This window comes from Bos indicus x Bos taurus, chromosome 24 (genome assembly GCF_003369695.1).
Source record: "Bos indicus x Bos taurus breed Angus x Brahman F1 hybrid chromosome 24, Bos_hybrid_MaternalHap_v2.0, whole genome shotgun sequence".
Taxonomy (NCBI): domain Eukaryota; kingdom Metazoa; phylum Chordata; class Mammalia; order Artiodactyla; family Bovidae; genus Bos; species Bos indicus x Bos taurus.
In genome coordinates this window covers 37,081,061-37,101,422 of record NC_040099.1, presented here as the reverse complement: position 1 = coordinate 37,101,422, position 20,362 = coordinate 37,081,061, and the positions used below count along the sequence as shown (strand labels likewise).

At 40.7% G+C, this 20,362-nt stretch overlaps 1 protein-coding gene across 2 annotated transcripts in view; it reads right to left on the bottom strand.

Moving 5' to 3' along the window:
* The window catches only part of SMCHD1 (structural maintenance of chromosomes flexible hinge domain containing 1), a 127,607-nt gene extending 118,309 nt beyond the window's left edge, over positions 1–9,298 (bottom strand). Inside the window, exon 1 of one of the 2 annotated variants that reach the window (XM_027526268.1) lies at positions 8,735–9,298. In XM_027526268.1, coding sequence (XP_027382069.1) covers positions 8,735–8,911 — 177 coding nt within the window. In that variant the 5' untranslated portion in view covers positions 8,912–9,298. The remainder of the gene's footprint in view (positions 1–8,734) is intronic. The other variant, XM_027526269.1, reaches the window with a different exon arrangement.
* Between the last annotated feature and the right edge of the window lie 11,064 nt (positions 9,299–20,362).

Here is a 20,362-nt window from a genome sequence, read left to right as displayed (position 1 = left end):
TGGCACTCAGCTTTCTTTATAGTCCAACTTTCACATCAATACGTGACTACTGGGAAAACCATAGCTTTGACTAGACAGACCTTTGTTGGCAAAGTAATGTCACTGCTCTTTAATATGCTGTCTAGGTTGGTCATAACTTTTCTTTCAAAGAGCAAGTGTCTTTTAATTTCATGGCTGCAGTCACCATCTGCAGTGATTTTGGAGCCCCCCAAAATAAAGTCTCTCACTGTTTCCACTGTTTCCCCATCTATCTGCCATGAAGTGATGGGACCAGATGCCCTGATCTTAGTTTTCTGAATGTTCATCTCAGTAGATGCAGAAAAAAGCTTTTGATAAAATTCAACATCCATTTATGATAAAAAAAAAAAAAAACCTCCCTACAGAGGGAACATACTTCGACACTATAAAACCCACATATGACAAACTCAGTTAACAACATACTCAACAGTGAAGAGCTGAAATCATTCCCTCTAAGATCAAGACAAGGATGCTCACACTCACCACTTTTATTCAACATAGTTTTGAAAGTCCTAGCCACAGTAACCAGTGAAGAAAAAGAAATAAAAGGAATTCAAACTGGAAAGAAAGAAGTAAAGTTGTCACTGCTTGCAGCTAACATGGTACTATACATAGACAATCCTCAAGACACCACAGAAAACTACTAACATGGTACTATACATAGACAACCCTAAAGACACCACCAGAAAACTGCTAACATGGTACTATACATAGACAATCCTAAAGACACCACAGAAATCTACTAACATGGTACTATACATAGACAATCCTAAAGACACCACCAGAAAACTACTGGAGATCATCAATTAATTCAGTAAAATTGCAGGATACAAATTAATGTATAGAAATCTTGCATTTCTATATACTAACAAGTGATCAGAAAGACAAATTAAGGAAACAATCCCATTACCATTGCATCAAAAAGAATAAAATGTCTTATAAACTTCTGAAGAATAAACCTCCTTAGGAGGCAAAATACCTGTACTCCAAAAACTCTTAAGACATGGACGAAAGAAACTGAAGATGACACGAACAGGAAAGATATACTGGGTTTTTAGAATGGAAAAATCAATTTGGTTAAAATGACCATACTACCCAAAGCAATCTACAGGTTCAAGGCAATCCAATCAAATTACTAATGGGATTTTTCACAGAACTAGAAAAAAAAAACTTTTAAAAGTTGTATGGAAACACAAAAGCCAAAACAATCTTGAGAAAGGGTAACAGAGCTGGGGGACTCACACTCCCTGACTTCAGACTATACTACAAAACTAGTAGAATCATCAAAACAGTATAGTATTGGCACAAAAACAGATGCATAGGTCGATGGAACAGAATAGAGCCCAGAAATAAATCCATGTACTAAGGGTCAAATAATCTACCACAAAGGAGGTAAGAATATACAATGGAAAAAGACAATCTCTCCAAAAGTGGTATCGGGAAAACTGAACAGCCACCTGTTTAAAAAAGTGAAATTTGAACATTCTCTAACACCAAATATAAAAATAAACTGAAAATGGAGTAAAGATGTAAATATAAAACTGAATACCATAAAACTCTTAGAGGAAAACATAGGCAGAACACTCTCAGACATAAACTGCAGCATTATTTTTTTTGGATCTGTCTCCTAAAGTAATGGAAACAAAAGCAAAAATATACAAATGGGGCCTAATTAAACTTATAAGTTTTTGCACAGCAAAGGAAACCATAAACAAAGTGAAAAGGCAATCCACAGAATAGGAGAATATATTTGCAAATGAAGAACCTGACAATGGATTAATCTCCAAAATACACAAACAGCTCATACAGCTCAGTATTTAAAAAAAAAAAAAAAAATTTAAATTGGCAGAAGACCTAAAAAGACATTTCTCCAAAGACAGTCATCAGGAACATGAAAAGATGCCCAATGTCACTAATCATCAGACAAATACAAATCAAAACTAAAATGAACTATCATCTCACACTGGTCAGAAGCGCCATCATCAGAAAGTCTACATGGAGAAAAGAGAACCCTTCTATACTGTTGGTGGGAATGTAAACTGCTACAGCCACTATGAAGAACCATTATGTAGGTTCCCTTAAAAATTAAAAACAGAGTTACTGTAAGATCCAGCAATCCCACTCCTGGGAATATACTTGAAAAAGACAAAATTTCTATTTCGAAAAGATATAAGCACCCCAATGTTTATAGCAGCACTATTTACAATAACCAAGACGTGTAAGCAACCTGAATATCCATCAGCAGATGAGACGATAAAGATGTAGTGTGTGTACACACACACACACGTAGACACACACACAAAGAATGGAGTATTACTCGGCCATAAAGAAGAATGAAATAATGCCATCTGCAGCAACATGGATAGACCCAAAGATTATCAGATGAAGTGAAGTAAGTGAAAGACAAATATCACATGATACCAATTATATGTGGAATCTTAAAAAAAAATACAAATGAAATTATTTATAAAATAGAAACAGACTCACAGACATGGGAAACGACTTACAGTTACCAAAGGGAAAAGCAGGGGAGAGAGATAAACTAGGAGCCTGGGATTAACAGATGCACACTACTAGGGAATTTCCTGGCAGTCCAGGGGTTAGGACTCAGTGCTTTCACCATGGTGGTCTGGGTTCAATCTCTGGTTGGAGAACTAAGATCCCGCAAACTGCACAGCCAAAGAACAACAAAAACCAGATATACACTACCATATATAAAATAAAGAACAAGAACATACTGTACAACACAGGAAATTATACTCAATTACCTTATAATAACCTACAATGGAAAATAATCCAAAAAAGTTTGAGTCTGTGTGGGTGTATATACACATATACACACATATACATCTGTGTGTTTGTGTACATCTGAAGCAGTTTGCTATACACTTGAAACTAACACTATAAATCAACTATTTACTTCAATTTAAATAAAAGCTCTATTAAAAAGACAGCTATATTTTGAAGGAAAAACAAATTAAGTATAGCTTTCCATAGAGGGAAAATGGACTTACACATTGTGGACAGGGCTAGAACCATACTGAAGAGCAATCTGGTATACTTTAGTAAAATTAAAAATATTCATATTCTACCCAATTACACCCAAGAGAAATGAAGCTATAGACAATACACTGATGGAGAAAAGATTCTATTTGCTTACAGAAAAAAAAAAATTGTCTTCACACATCTTTATTAGGTTTTTATATAATTAAGACTGTCTTTATTTTTCAGTTCTTTACTACTTTATTTCTGCAACATCCCAACTGTTAGATCATGTGGTTATATATCCTGTAGAACAAAACATGTATTTTTATAATTACTAAAAAACTGTGTCAAATTGAATTAAGACTGATATACATCTGAAAAGCATATACAAGTATTTCATACACTCTCTCCATGGTTCTATTGTTCAGTCAAGATACATAAGCTATCTTTTTTCTTTGCTTTATATATAATTCTTTACAAAATTATTTCTCAAATTCATAACTTTTCTAAATATTTTCTAGCTCTGGTATTTCACAAACAAATTATTTTTACATTATTCATTATACTTTTACTCAAGATGTCATATCCTTCTCTCTCCATATTTTTGATCTAAAAATTTGTCTTACCTGACAAAGTCTTTCCTGTATGAGTACCAAAATAGCCTTGAATACAGAAACATTGTCTGCCCTTCTCTAAATGAAAGCAGGATGACATTCTATATTGGGCAAGAGTCTTGACTGGGTTTTTTCATTTTTATAAGATCACTTCAACTCTACCTTTTTCTGGGTTCAAGTTAAAGTACATGGATTTTTATTTAATGAGTAACATAAAGAACCGGCCCTCCATGTCTTCAGGTTAGCTTCAAACTATTGCTGCCCAACTTCTCTCAAAAGCCAGTCTGAAGAAATATTTATGATGGGCTAATGAACTGCAAACCATAAAATCCTCAAATAACTTTAAACTTGTTTAATGGATTAGATCAATCAGAAGCTATATACTTCAATGCATATCTTTGAACAAACAACTAGCCTTTACTGATGTGTGCTTTGGTATTATATCCGATCACTCTGTCCCTGAATCACCCCAAAACCAGGAACACACAGAGTACACTTAAGTGAGAAATCTCTACAAAAATGTGGGCAGTCAATCAAAAAATGGGCCAAAGAACTAAACAGACATTTCTCCAAAGAAGACATACAGATGGCTAACAAACACATGAAAAGATGCTCAACATCAGTCATTATCAGAGAAATGCAAATCAAAACCACAACAAGGTACCATCTCACGCCAGTCAGAATGGCTGCTATCCAAAAGTCTACAAACAATTAATGCTGGAGAGGATGCAGAGAAAAAGGAACCCTCTTACACTGTTGATGGGAATGCAAACTAGAACAGCCACTATGGAAAACAGTGTGGAGATTCCTTAAAAAACTGGAAACAGAACTGCCATGAGACCCAGCAATCCCACTGCTGGGCATACACACCAAGGAAACCAGAACTCAGAGGGACACGTGTACCCCAATGTTCATCACAGCACTGAACTATAATAGTCAGGACATGGAAGCAACCTAGATGTTCATCGGCAGACAAATGCATAAGAAAGCTGTGGTACATATACACAATGGAATATTACCCAGCTATTAAAAAGAATGCATTTGAATCAGTTCTAATGAGGTGGATGAAACTGGAGCCTATTATACAGAGTGAAGTCAGTCAGAAAGAAAAACACTAATACAGTATATTAACGAATAAATGGAATTTAGAAAGATGGTAACAATGACCCTATATGCAAGACAGCAAAAGAGACACAGATGTAAAGAACAGACTTTTGGACTCTGTAGAAGGCAAGGGTGGGATGATTTGAGAGAATAGCATTGAAACATGTATATTATCGTATGTGAAATAGATCACCAATCCAGGTTCGATGCATGAGACAGGATGCTCAGGGCTGGTGCACTGGGATGACCCTGAGGGATGGGACAGGGAGGGAGGTGGGAGGGGAGTTCAGGATGGGGAACACATGTACACTCATGGCTGATTCATGTCAATGTATGGAAAAAACCACTATATTGTAATTAGCCTCCAATTAAAATAAATAAATTAAAAAAAAAAAATGTGGGTGGTAACTGGTTAAAGCAGGTTGCAATACCCTAAATAACACAAGGGCTGTTGTTTAGTTGCTAAATCATGTCTGACTGTACCTTGCATTAAAAGACAAAATAAGAAGAGCCTCTCCTATCTGTAAGAATGTTGTCTATTTTATCAGGATTTGTGAGGAATTTAGGGAGAAATTTTTCTCAAAGGTTTACATTCTTAGCAGCTGGAATGCTTTTATTTTATAGACTTTGTGGGTTTTGTATTCATTATCTCTCCTTTGTTTTCACTTCTAAGAAACTCAAAGCTGATTTCATGGATCAGCACTGGTATAAGCTTTAATAAAATGAACTTTCATTAATTAGCTCTCAGGTTACTATTCTACTCTTTCCTACATCTATCTTTTACTTTTTTTCTTTTCATCTTTTGGAATTTTTAACACAACATACCCTATATACAAAAATTTTTTTTGAAGGAAGAGATTGATTCATTTAACTCAACAGCTATAAACCAACTATTAGATAAGGCTCCTAACCTCCAGGAATGGAGACAATTTTTTTTAAGTACAATGTTATAACAAGTGCTATAATGGGGTGACAAGGAATAGTGGAACCACTGGGAAAAAGTAGGCATTTACTGTAAATTAGGTGTGCAGAGGAGGGTTTGCACAAATGGGACTTAATGACTGTGAATATTAAGAACTAGCCAAATAAGTTATTTCCTAATCTTTGATTTTGCGAGGTCACAAGGGCTCAGGTGAATCAGTAACTGCTTATCACAGGTCTAAAGCCTTCTGTCAAATCCACATTCTATTCCTGCCTCTTGACTGCTCCTTTTTTCTACAAAGTGAACTTTTACACATATAACAGTTTAGGACCCATAATACTTCCTAGCACTACAAACACTTGCTAGTTTAAGTTTTAATGAAAAACTTTAATTTAGTGCACTATCTGCCTACTCCTCTAACATGGAAAATAGTGTGGGCCCTGTGGAGATTGTTTACAAACAAAAACAAGCTTTAGAATCAAATAGACCTAGATTCTGATCCCAGTTTCACCGCTTATGAACTTATTTTAGTTCTTCATGTATGTAACGGAGACAAAGTTATGGATTAGGTGGCATAATCTAGCTTTAAATTCTCAAAAAAAAAAAAAAAAAAAGTTAGCCTTCCTTTTTATTTTTTTACTAGTTCTTCCCTCTAATTAAAGTTAAGCCTTCTCTGTTCTAGCAGGAAAAAGTAGGAGGGAGGAGGACAAGAATTAGTCAAAGGGAATATTTTCCTTATTAAAATATTGAAGGAATGGAACAAATATATCTGTTCCCTATAAATAAGAATATCATTTGAATGGTATGTAACAAAAAGAACTTGGGTTCTGGATCTGAATTTTAACTTCTGTACTATCTGTTTGACTTAGGTGAGTCATGATCTCCAAAAGTGAGTTACCACTTCCGCAATAAGAGGTTAATACACTTCCCCTATACATGTAACACAGTTACTGACACTTTTGACATAGGAGAATTATTTCTAGAGGAAGGGTAAATTAGTACAACCTTTCTGAAAAACAATTTAAAAATACATATCAAGAGCTTTGATATTCCTGACCGTTGATCCAAGAATTTGACTTCTAAGATTCTAAACCAAAGAAAACAAAGCCATAAGCCTATGTATACAAGGGAAAAGAATTTGAAACATTTACATATGTAACTCAATCACTGTGCTGTACACCTGAAACTAACACACATTGTAAATCAACTAGAGTTTAATTTTTTTTAAATGGAGGGGAAAAAAGGCTTAAACTCAAAAATCTCAAAAAAAAAAAAAAGACTGCATTCAAACATGTTTATCACGATACTGCTTAAAATCTAATGCAAGTGCAAACAAAAAGAGATATGTATATGTAAACACTGACTGGTTCAAAACAGACCACTTTGACTATGAAGATTTGCATTAAAATAGAAAGATACTGACAATATTAAGTGAAAAAAATGGAATACAGACATGTATTAAGATTATTTAAAAATGCAGGCTGATGGTAAGAACACAAAGAAATAACTCCAATTACTAACAGTGGTTATAAATTTCATAGTGAATAAAAGGTTTATTTTTTCCTCTCTGGTTCCTTAATTTTTTAATGCGCTGACATTTTAAAGTCATTTTTGTGTGTCATGATTTTATATAACCAATATGAATACTTTAAATAATCAACTACAAAAATAAGAGTTTCCCTTTCCCTGATAAATACAAAACATTCATCAAAAATAATGAGCATTCATTTATTCACTTTTCAAGGACATGGGAATGCGCTGTATCCAGACAGAGAATGAACTTCTGAGTTCGTAAAATTTTGTCATTCTAATTTGACTATTTACCACATACCAGGCATGATTCTAGACCCTGGAAAAACAGAACAAATCAAAGTGCTTGCTCTCACATCGTTTTTTTTTTTTTCCTGCCTACGGGTCTTGATTTCAATTATTTCATCAACTACTATACGGAATTAAAAAGTACTAAAACATCAGCCTACGTGCGTGCTCAGTCGTGTCCGAATCTTCCCGACCCCCATGGACTGTAGCCCGCCAGGCTCCTCTGTCCGTGAGATTTCCCAAGCAAGAATACTGGACTCGGTTGCCATTTCCTTTTCCAGGGGATCTTCCCCACCCAAGGATCGAACCCGCATTTCCTGCATTGGCAGGCGGATTCTTTATTGCTGAGCCACCTGGGAAGCCCTAAAACATCAAGTTTAAAACACTGCTTCACACTAAGTCCTTTTTCTTGGTTAGCCAGGTGTTCTCTGTCGCTTAAAAAGAGCCCCAAGTGGTTGAAGCAGCTCATGATAAATAACATCCATTCTTTAAAGCTCAGGCACCAGCAACACCTCAGATCTAGAAAACACTTTCCAGTTTAAAGTAGGGCTTTGCCTACAGTTATTAACTTCTCACGCAAACTAATACAGGAAGTATATCGGTCCTCAGGTGTTCCCGCAGATACCCTCGGACACCCTTCGAGTGGTTCAGGACCTCCCCCAGCAAGGGACTGGGGGGTGCAGGAAACCACAGAGAGCTCCACCTGCGAGGAACTCTAGGTCAAGTGTTTCCACTACGGAAGGACCAGCCAGGGCGCGCCCGCAAACCTTGACAGCACGACCCGTGAAATTACTGCATCACTGAAGGAACCTAGGAAAAATCGACTCCTGGAATCTCACAACTTCTAGCTATCACGATATTCCTGACAGAGCCAGCGGGGCAAAACTCCGCTGTCTTGAAAAAAAAAAAAAGTTTCACCCAAAAGAGACACAGCTTTCCCGACTCAAAAGATGAGTTGCACGGCCTCAGTGCAAAGGTCGAGCTCTCGAAACCCACGGTACCACCGCCCGGACGCCGCGATCCCGGCCACAAGGCCGGGGTTTGAGGGAGGCCCACCGACCCGCCAGCCCCGCACTCCCGGGCCCGGCGGCGGGCCCGGCCCCCAGGCTTCTCCGCCGCCTCGGGCATGGCGGGCACCCTGGAGGGAGACGCCAAGGCCGCAGGACCCGGGCCGGGTGACAGGTTTATTGCCCCGCGGTGAGCAACGTGGGCTTCTCGTCACCCTCCCAATCCAAACTTCACCCGCGCATCCCTCTGTCGCCCCGTCGCGTACCTGACACACGGAGGCGCGGAACGCCGCGAAGTCCGAGCGCTCCTCGACCTGCAGCGCCCGGTCCCCGAGCTCCGACTCCTTCTCGCGTCGGTCAAACAAGTACACCGTCCTGGGGCCGTCGCCTCCGCCACCCTCTCCGGTCTCCACCGAGGGCCCGCCGCCGCCCGCCGCTGCCATATTGGGGGACGGGGAGAGCAAACAGCCGTGCCGGCGCCTGTGGCCGCCGCGCTGAAAACCGAAGTGCGGGCCCCGCTTGGCGCCTTCAGCTCCAGCGCCCGGGGCGGCGCGAGGCCTCTACCCTGGCGCGCTCAGTTCCTCACTCGGCGGCGGCGGCGGCGGCGGCCGAGCAGAGGCAGGCTCGAGGATCACCCGGGAACCGATTCAAACGAGCTCCTGCCCGAGCAGCACGTCACTTCCGCGTCCCGCCGCTCCCGGGGGGGAAGGAGGCGCGCGGCGCGCTCTTCACAGGGCCGGGACCCGCGCCCGCCGCCGCCCACGCGAGCTTGCAGCGCGACCCGCGACCAGGCCAGCCGCCAGGAACTGTGGCGCAGGAGGAAGAGGGGCGGCTGGCCGCGCGCAGGGGGCGGGGCGAATCCGGCAGGCCGCGCGGGCCGGGGCGGGGCTTCGGCGCCCGCTGCCGCCGCCGCTGCCCGGGGCCTGGCCTCTTTCACCCTCACGAAGTTACAGGGAAGCTCGATCCCTCACAGGCGCGGGCGCTCTGGGAGGGCTAGCCAGTCACTGAGGCGGCAGAGCCAGTCACGGGAGCAGCGGAGGGAATCTCCCGAGGGACTTATTTTCTCCCGGCCCAGAGGGTCCTGGCATCTTCCCGCCTCGCCATGACCCCGGACCGAACCCGTCCGGCTTCGAGCTCCTGGCGCCGCGACCCCGGCTGCGCCCTCAGGGGAGCGTCAGGGCCGTGGTCCTCGTGGTTGGACCTGCCTCTGCCGCGAGCACGTGGGGCCCCACGCGAAAAGAACCGACGCCGAAGAGCCTAGTGGTTCTGTGTGAGTCTGGGCGTGGACCCCCGAGACAAAGAGGGCCCCTGAGAACCTCCGCACAGTTGTGTGACGTCACCGCCGCCTCCAAGGGTCCGGGCGCCCGACGCTTCAGGCTGCGCACGCCTCCCCGACCCGTCGCCGAAACGCGGCTGAGAACCGAGCACGGAAACGCCTGTGCTATAGAGTTGTCAGAAATAAGTTAAATAGTGTTCGCAAAGGGCTTCACATAGACTACGCTTCCTATGAAAGCCTTTATTGAGCTTCATTAAATATCTTAATCCTGGTCTGTAGTACCCTAACTCAACGACAAATAAAAGTCATTGTTGGAGGACTAGGTTTAGTCATAAGGTCTTAAAAATGTTTAGGCAATAATTTGTGTTTTACAATAACAAATCCACTAAGATTGGGGGATTTTTTTGATTCTTCGAAAGTTCGGGTAATAAAGTATATTTTCTGTTTTACTGGATTTGCCAAACCCTCGTGGTTAATTACGTGGATCGACCCGTCTTTAGTGTACGTCAGAAGCATAGATATGCTTGTCCAAATAAAGACCCTCCAAAATCGTAGGGGTGTGGGTGTAGGGGTGTGTGTGTGTGTGTGTGTGTGTGTGTGTGTGTGTGTGTTGTATGTTTGGCTAGACGTATAAGGTAGTAAAGATGGAACACGCAGTTGGAACAAAAGTGTCAGGGCATGTGTTTGTGAGGGGCATAAATAATAGGGTTCATGTGGGGAGAATGGAGCAGTAGACGGTGGAAGATAAATTGGGAAGAGGAGTGTTGTGGTCAGATGCCATTCATGTTCCTGAAGAGATACTGGAGAAGGCTAAGAACAAAGTAACCTCAACTCCTGTGGGCTTTCTTTGACCTCTTCTGTTTTAGCTTTCAAAGTCAACTGAACTTTTCATTAGAGGCCATTACATAATGGTGTTTGATTTAAATGACCAAAAAAACAAAGTTTTTCATCTTAATGTGTGTGTGTGTGTGCTCAGTCGTGTCCCATAGTTTGCATCCCCATAGACTGTGGCCCACCATGCTCCTCTGTCCATGGAGTTCTCTAGGCAAGAATACTGGAGTGAATCGAATGTCAGAAGCAACTTAGCACCTTCACCCATACGTACAAAAATCTGGGTCTTGGTTTGTGACTTATTAGTATGAAAAATATTCTAATGAAAATCAAGTTGATATGTTCATTTTGAGTGGTATTAGAAGAATTATTATTTTTTGTTTTTTTCCCCCATCAATAGTACTGGTTACACTGAACAAATAAAAACTTCGTTTATGAGAAAAGAACATTTGATACCATGGTATATTATTTCCTCTGCATTAGAGAACAGCTTTTTTTTCAATGTTACAGAAAATTCCCATAGTTGTTACTCAATCAGAGTGTATGTTTATTATGCTTAACCTATAATGCCCAATGACCATTCTGGATTTGTTTCTGCCTGTAGACAAATGTTTGTTGTTTGAGTTTGGGGTATTTTTTTTTTTCACATTCACCAAAACAAAAAAGGTAATTTTTTTTCACAACCATGAGTAAGTCCGTGTTGTTTCAGGATGCCACCATCCTGAGAAACCTAGGAAACAGATCACCTCAAGCTAAACTGAAAATTTTCCTGAAGCCATAACCTTTCAAATCAAAGCGATGATCCTGTAATGAATTGGTTGATTTAAATACAAATAATTTAAATTGGGTAATTTAATGTACACAATTTATCAGAATTCCTATCTATATCTATGGCCATATAAATGCAACAGTTTACTTGCAGCAAGCCCTGAAAGGAAAAATTGCATCACTACCAACAACCTCCCCACTGCTGAGAAAGAAAACAAATGTGTGTGTGCTCAGTTGTCTGACTCTCTGTGACCCCATGGACTGTAGCCTGCCAGGCTCCTTTGTCCATGCGATTCTCCAAGCAGGAATAATGGAGTGGATTGCCATTTCCTTGTCCAGCCAATCTTCCTGTCCCAGGGATGGAACTCACTTGTCTTGTCTCCTGCATTGGCAAGCAGATGCTTTACCACTGCACCATCTGGGAAGCCCAACAAGACAAATGCTGGTGTGTTTAATTAGCCACACAAGGCTTTAATGGGCATTTAAAGTTCCTTCTAGAGAACCATTCCTTCATGAAAATTTGAAATCCTTATGTCATAATAAATAAAAGATCGTGAGTCATGCATGGACTGTCTCTTAGCTGGTGAAACTAACCAGATGATTAGAGATGTTGATGTTTAGGATACAGTAGTATAAATGAATGACAAATGTTTGCAATCTTGACTAGTGATCTGTATGTTTTTTCTTTACCCAACCATTCCTTACATGTAGGCGCCTTCTTTTCAGTATATGTGTTACAGCAGAAATCAGGAAAAACAGTAACTTTGTAGTAATCAGAATGTTGTCCAACTATATATTGCTAACTATATTGTAGATATGGTGAACAGTGGTCAGTAAATAGTTTCAGATGTTGTTGTTGTTTAGTGGCTAAGTCATGTCCAACTCTGTGACCCCCATGGACTGCAACAAGCTAGGCTTCCCTGTCCTTCACTATCTCCCAGAGGTTGCTCAGATTCACATCCACTGAGTCGGTGATGTTATCTAATCATCTCATCCACTGCTGCCCTCTTCTTTTGCCTTCAGTCTTTCCCAGCATCAGGGTCTTTTCCAATGAGTCAGCCCTTCACATCACGTGGCCAAAGTATTGGAGCTTCAGCATCAGTCCTTCTAATAAATATTCAGGACTGATTTCCTTTAGGAGTGACTGGTTGGATCTTCTTGCTGTTCAAGGGACTCTCAAGAGTCTTCTCCAGCACCACAACTCGAAGGCATCAATTCTTTGCCACTCAGCCTTCTTTATGGTCCAACTCCCACATCCATACATGACTACCAGAAAACAGCTTTGAACTATACAGATCTTTGTCAGCAAAATGATGTCTTTGCTTTTTAATATGCTGTCTAAGTTTGTCAAAGCTTTCCTTCCAAGAAACAAGCGTGTTTTAATTTCATGGCTGCAGTTACCATTCACAGTGATTTTGGAGCCCAAGAAAATAAAATCTATCACTGCCTCCACTTTTTCTATTTGCCATGAAATGATGGGATTGGATGCCATGATCTTCAAATAGGAACCATTTACTTGCTCATGATTCTGTAACTTGGGCTAAGCTTAACTGGGCAATTCTGTTGAATTCACTGTATATGACAAGCAGCAGTCACTGGCAGCTTGACTGGGGCTGGATGGTCCATGATGGTCTCACTCACATGGCTGGCAGTTAGCCCGAGCCTGTTAAGAAGTGGATCTCACATTCCTCCATAGACATCTCTAATAGCATCGATTGGTTTCCCACTTAAGCTGTCACAGAACCTCAAAAGAAAAAGCTCCAATATGCAAGTGCCTGTCAAAGTTCAGCACGCATCATGTTTTCTGGTGTCATTGGCCAAAGCTAGTCACATGTTCAAGCTCCTGAGTAGTCCCCTCCCATAACAGAGGGAAGTTTACAGAATTCACTGTTAATCTGGAAGCTAGCACTGATATGTGTGTACTGTGATGAAGCCAATTTGATAAAATATTACAAATACAATTTGATAAAATATTACAAATTGGCAGAAAGAAGAAGGGAGTAATCTTGTTAGGATTTGCTGATGAGACTAAATTCCTCCAAAATGAAAACACCTAAAAAATAAAGGGCAAGGAAAGTGAGTTCTTAACTACTCCTATCTTCTCAAATTTAGTTTGTAAGTGTGTTTCTTTCTGGAAAGGTAAAGACAGTGTTAGTGACTTGAGTTTAGACTTTGCCAGCTGTATTTCTGCACTTTCTGTAACATATGACTCTGAGACCCCATCTATGGAACTGGTAGCAAATATTTAGGAGCTCTGGTTCCAGTTTTAACAAGTTCCAGGCTCTGAGTGGTGAGCTTAGAGGCTCTCCCTTGTCTATATACCCTCTTTAGATCCAGTGATTTACTGTTGCTTTTATACCACTTGGGATGTGGGAACCACTTGCAAGGCCTCTTTTAATCCTAACTCCCTAGATGGACCGCTTATGTATTTAGGAGGGCAGGGAAGACCATTTCTTCTTAACCAGCCTAAACGGAATCTTGTGCATCTGGAGAAACTTCCCTCTTCATCATTCTTCAAGGTACTGTATGAATGCCTCAAAGTCCTTTTCTCACCTCCAAAGTGCTTTTCTGTATCCCCTCTCCAAAACTCTCTGCATTCTCCTAAGAACGTCAGTTTTTAGGGGGGAAAGTCCCAGAGGGAAAGCATCTTTTCTACTCTACACCCTGTTTCAGTTATCAATTGCTGTACCACAAATTAGCTCCAAACCCAGTGGTTTAAAACAACAATCATTTTCTTCATTTGGCTCATGCCACTTGGGCAGGGCTTGGCAGAACGAGGTTCACGTGGTGTATCAGTCTAGGCAGTTCTTAGGGGAGTCACTTTCAAATGCCTTCCTCACATGGGCTATCAACTTGGTGCTGTTTGCTGGCCAGCACCTCTAAGATCTCTTTTCTGTACCTCGCCTCTCAGTTAAGGTTGGGATTCTCACAAAGAGGTGGGAATACTTCTTACCTGAGGGCTGACTTCCCCTGGAGAATAAAAGTGGAAGCCTGTAGACCTTAAGTTGGGACTTGAAACAACATTCCTTCTGCCACACTCTGTGGGTTAAGTCAGGTCACAGGACCGTCCTGGATTGATGAAAAGGGAGAAACAGGAATACGGGAAGCATGGTTCTTTGGAGGCTACCAAAGTGGTAGCCTGGGACAAAGTTCTCCTGGGGCAAGAAAGCATAGAGTCTGCCATTTTCTTGAATTGGTATAGGGGGTTGGTTGTGTTTGGCTGAGGGAAAATCAAAGAAAAAAAAAAAGTTAAAATATGTTCTGTCAGTTCAGTCGCTCAATCATATCTGACTCTGTGACCCCATGGACTGCAGCACACCAGGCTTCCCTGTCCATCACCAGCTCCCAGAGCTTACTCAAACTCAGGTCCATCAAGTCGGTGATGCCATCCAACCATTTCATCCTCTGTTGTCCCCTTCTCCTCCCGCCTTCAATCTTTCCCAGCATCAGGGTCTTTTCAGATGAGTCAGCTCTTCACATCAGGTGGCCAAAGTATTGGAATTTCAGCTTCAACGTCAGTCCTTCCAATGAATATTCAGGACTGATTTCCTTTAGGATGGACTGGTGGGATCTCCTTGCAGTCCAAGGGATTCTTAAGAGTCTTCTCCAACACCACAGTTCAAAAGCATCAATTCTTCAGCATTCAGCTTTCTTTATGGTCCAGGTTTCACAACCATATATGACTACTGGAAAAACCATAGCTTTGACTAGATGGACCTTTGTTGGCAAAGTAATATCTCTGCTTTTTAATATGCTGTCTAGGTTGATCATAGCTTTTCTTCCAAGGAGCAAGCATCTTTTAATTTCATGGCTGCAGTCACCAGCTGCAGTGATTTTGGAGCCCAAGAAAATAATCTCTCACTGTTTCCATTGCTTTCCCATCTATTTCCCCTGAAGTGATGGGACCAGATGCCATGATGTTAGTTTTCTGAATGTTGAGTTTTAAGCCAACCTTTTCGCTCTCCCTTTTACTTTCATCAAGAGGATCTTTAGTTCTTCTCTTTCTGCCGTAACGGTGTCATCTGCATATCTGAGATTATTGATATTTCCCCCAGAAATCTTGATTCCGGCTTATGCTTCATCCAGCCCGGCATTTCGCATCATGTACTTTGCATATAAGTTAAATAAGCAGGGTGACAATATACAGCCTTGACGTACACCTTTCCCAATTTGGAACCAGTCTGTTGTTACATTTCCAGTTCTAGTTGTTGCTTCTTGACCTGCATACAGATTTCTCAGGAAGCAGGTCAGGTGGTCTAGTATTCTGATCTCTAAGAATTGTCCACAGTTTGTTGTGATCCACACAAAGACTTTAATTTAGCATATTAAAATATGTTAATATCTCATAATATACTTCCAGTCACATGGGCCTTTGCCAACTTTCTCCTGATGTATTACCTCTAATTTCCATGTTATTTAAAGGAACTAACTTTGAATAAAGCATCTTAAAAAATTTAAATTAACTGCTGGTGTTTTCACATTTTGGTTGTAAGACAGATTCTTTTTTCTTCAAAAATCCATGCAGTTGAGGGATTTCCGTAGCAGTCCAATGGTTGTGACTCCAAACTCCCAATGCTGGGGGCCTGCGTTCAATCTCTGGTCAGGGTACTAAGATCCCACAAGTGGGTGACTTGGCTCAAAAATAAATAAGTAAATAAATAAAAATCATGCAGTTGAATTTTTTCTTTATATATGAAAAATGATACTGACCATTTATTAAGATCTTGAATTGCCAGTATTTCTACAAGGACTTTACATTTTCTTGTTCAATCTGTTCTTACATCTTTATATTTATTTCATACATTCAAAAGAGTACGTATAATCTAATTGTCTGTTAAAAGACAAACAGCATGTGTAGCCACCACCCAACTTAAGAAAAAGTGCTTTCCTGACCTTCTGGAGGCCTGGTGTAGCCCTCCCAAAATGTCATCTCTCTACTATGAGGATGAGATGATTGGATGGCATTACCAACTCTATGGACATGAGTTTGAGCAAGCTCGGGGAGTTGGTGATGGGAAACCTGGCGTGCTGCAGTGCATGGGGTCGCAAAGAGTCAGACACGACTGAGTGACTGAACTGACTGACTACTATGAGGTAATCTCTCTGATCTGAAATGTGTACTTTTTCTTTCTGTTTATAATAGGTTATTTGGCTTTTAAATTAAAAAAAATTTTTTTTGGCCGTACCACACAGCTAGTTTCGCAGGCAGGGATTAAACTCACAGCCCCTGCATTGGAAGCAATGTAGTCTTAACCACTGAGCCACAAGGGAAATCCCTTAGGTTTTCTGTTTTGAATTTATTTACCGTAAAAGAAAAACCATACACTCCTGCTGTGCGTGTCCTCTGCTCTCAATAGTCTACCACAACTCTACTTCACTTGTGACACCAGATATATAGGTTTTGCATGCATGAAACAATCTGTGACACCTTGTGGGCATCCTACAGTTTAGTTCAATTCTGACACTATCTGCCTAGAGAAAATGTCAGATACCACAGGTTAAGGGTTCGGTCCTATGAGACTGTCCCCCTTCCTGACTTCAGATGCCCAATCAGAGGTGTAGGTTGTTATCTGTGCTTCTAACCCAAGGGCTCTAAATCTGAGGGTCCTGTGACCCCCACTGCAGTTTCAGTTAATCTGTTAGAGCAGCTCAGAGAACTCAGGAACACAGTTTACTGACTACTTTACACCTTTATTATAAAAGGTACAAATCAGGGAACGTCCCTGGTGGTCCAGCGGTTAGTAATCTGCCTTCCAATGCAAGGGACACCAATGCCTTCTCTGGTCAAGGAACTGAGATCCTGAATGATGCAGATACTCAGCCTGCATGCTGTAGCTAAGACCCAACACAGCCAAAAATAAATAAATAAGTAAATAAGTAAATAAAGATTCTTTCTTTTAAAAAGGAATTAAATAGGGTCTTCCCTGGTGGTCCAGTGGCTAAGACTCTGCGCTCCCAATTCCAGGGATCCGGGTTTGACCCCTGGTCAGGGAACTAGGGCATCACCGACTCAAAGGACATGAGTTTGAGCAAGCTCCGGGAGATGGTGAAGGATAGGGAAGCCTAACATGCTGCAGTCCACGGGGTTACAAAGAGTCAGAAGTGATTGAGTGACTGAAAAACAACAGGGAACTAGATCCCATGTGGGGCAGCTAAGACTCAGCATAGTCAAATAAATGAATAAATGTTTTTTGAAAGAATTAAATAAAGTTACAAATCAGGTAGAATTAGATGAAGAGACGCAAAGTATGAGGTGTGGAGAAAGAGCACAGAGCTACTCTGCTCTTTGGGCTTCTGCTCTCTCGAAACTCTTCTGTGTTCATCAACACAGAAGCTCTCCAAGACTTTTGCATTTTTATGGAGGTTTCATATGTAGGCAAGATTGATTAAATAAATCTTTGGCCATTGGTGACTGGTCAGCTTTCAACTCCTCTGCCATCTTGGGAGGTACAGTGGAAGACTGAAAGTTCCAACTCTCTAATCCAGGTTGGTTTCGTTGTCAACCAGCCCCATCCTTAGAGGCTTTCCAAAAATCCCCTCGTTAACATAAACACACTTGTAGTTGAAAGAGGCTAATTATAAATAACCAAAAACACCTTTATTATTCTTATCACTTAAGAAATTCCAGGGTTTGGGGGACTATGTGCCAGGAACAGTAGACAAAGATTAAACATAAATTTTGTTCAGTCGCTCAGTCATGTCTGACTCTTTGCAACCCCATGGACTGTAGCACTGCAGGCTTCTCTTACCTGTCCTTCACCATCTCCCCGAGTTCGCTCAAACTCATGTCCATTGAGTTGGTGATGCAATCTAACCATCTCATCCTCTGTCATCCACTTCTTCTCCTGCCTTCAATCTTTCCCAGCATCAAGGCCTTTGATACTGGGAAAAATCACAAATTGCATATACATTTATACATTCTTCTGCAACTTTTTTTGGCTCAACATATTTATGAGATTCAATAATGTTAATGCATATAGCTGTATTTCATTTGTTTTTTTAACTGCTATATAGCATTTCTTGAAATGAATACACAACAATTTTTCCATTCTCCTATCCATGGACATTTTAATTATTTCCAGGATTTGGGTTTCTTGTTTGCTGTTTTTGTCTTTTTATTTATTTATTTTCGGTTTTTGCCTTCATAGAATCAGGCTTCTGTAAACATTTGTGTGTGTATTCTGATGTTCTTATGCAATGGATATACTGCACAGGATACATGTCAAGTGTCAAAGAGAGTGTGTATGTTTACAAATTTACCTAATGACACCAGATTGTTTCCTAGCAGGTAGAAGACTTATTATTGTTCTACTTCTTTATCAACACTTAGGAGTGTTTTTTACTTTAAAAAAATTGTCATTCTGGTGGATGTGAAATAGTGTTTCACTGTGGTTATAATTTGCAATTGCCTCCTTATAAGTGATATTGAGCATCTTTCCATATGTTTACTTACTAACTGTGTTTCCTCTTCTGTGAAATGCCTGTTCATGCTTGGGGCTTCCTTTTCTATAGGTTTATTTTATTTATTTTTATCCTATTGATTCTTAGAAGTTCTTTATATCATGGCTATTAACTTTTGGTTGGTTATATGTGTTATAATATCTTTCCTTAGTTCATGGTTTATATTTACTCTTTCTGTGATCTTTTAATGAACAGTAGTACTTGATCTTAATGTGATTAAATTTGTCAATCATCTCCATTACAGTTGTCTCTTAAAAATTTCTGGGAATTCACTAGCTGTCCAGTGGTTAGGAGTCTGTGCTTTCACTGCAGGGGACAGGTTCTTCTATTCCCCTGGTTGGGTAACTAAGATCCTACATGCCAAATAGGAAAAAAGAAAGAAGACTTTCTCTACTACCAAAGTTTCCTCAAATTTTATTCTTCAAGTTTAAAATTTTTCCATTAAAAAATTTGAGTCTTTAATTTGTGTGGAGTTGATTTCTACCCATGATACTGAAAAGGGATCCAATTTTTTTAATGAATAATTAAGTATCTGAGCATCATTTATTGAACAGTAGTCCAGCTTTTCCATGCTATAACTGTGTAACTTTTATCACATATCAAATTTCTGTAAATGCATGCTTCTATTCTTGGATTTTCTTTTGCCCTGTTTTCCGCACCACACAGCACGCAGGATCTTAGTTCGCTGACCAAGGATTGAACCCCGGCCCTCTGCATTGAAAGTGCAGAGTCCTAACCTCTGCACCACCACAGAATTTCCTGTTCTTGGATTTTCTAGTCTGTTCTGTTGGTTAATTTCTGCCCCCACCCCTGCTATTATTGTACTGTCTTCATTTTCTAGTCCTAGTATGTTTTGAGATCCTGTTGAGCAAACCACCTCACTTTATTCTTTTTCAGGAGTGTCATGTAGTTGGTTCTTAAGTGTCACCACAAGAATGATAACTTCCTCCTCTTCCCGCTCAGTGTTTTCTCACTTAAGAGACACTTCAGGTTGTGGTCAACTGCATTTCCATGGTAACAAAGCCCATGACTCAATAAAGAACTGAGTATATTACAGGATTTTTAAATGGACTGGTATTGCTTATACTAAGCACTTAGTTGTGCTTGGAATGTTGCTGTTTGCCTCCACATCAAGCTCATTGTGAAATAGCACAAACCCTTTTTCATTTTGTTCTTAATTACCCTGTGCATTCTGATTCAATTACAGCACAAATACCAGGTTCCTGAACAGCACAGAAGGATCAAATTTTCTAATCACTGACTGCTTAGATAAAAATTTCTCCTTCCTGGGTTTTCATGATTTTCACTCAACTGAACAAAATGGGAAAACAGGATTCTGCTGATTTTGCTCGTATATAAACATGAATGGGACTTTCCAGGTGACTCATAGGTAAAGAATCCACCTCTAATGAAGGAGATGAAGGGGACACGGGTTCAGTTCCTGGGTTGGGAAGATCCCCTGGATCGGAAATGGCACCCCACTCCATTCTTGGCTGGAGAATTCCATGGACAAAGGAGGCTGGCAGGTTACGATCCATGGGCTGCAAAGAATCAGACT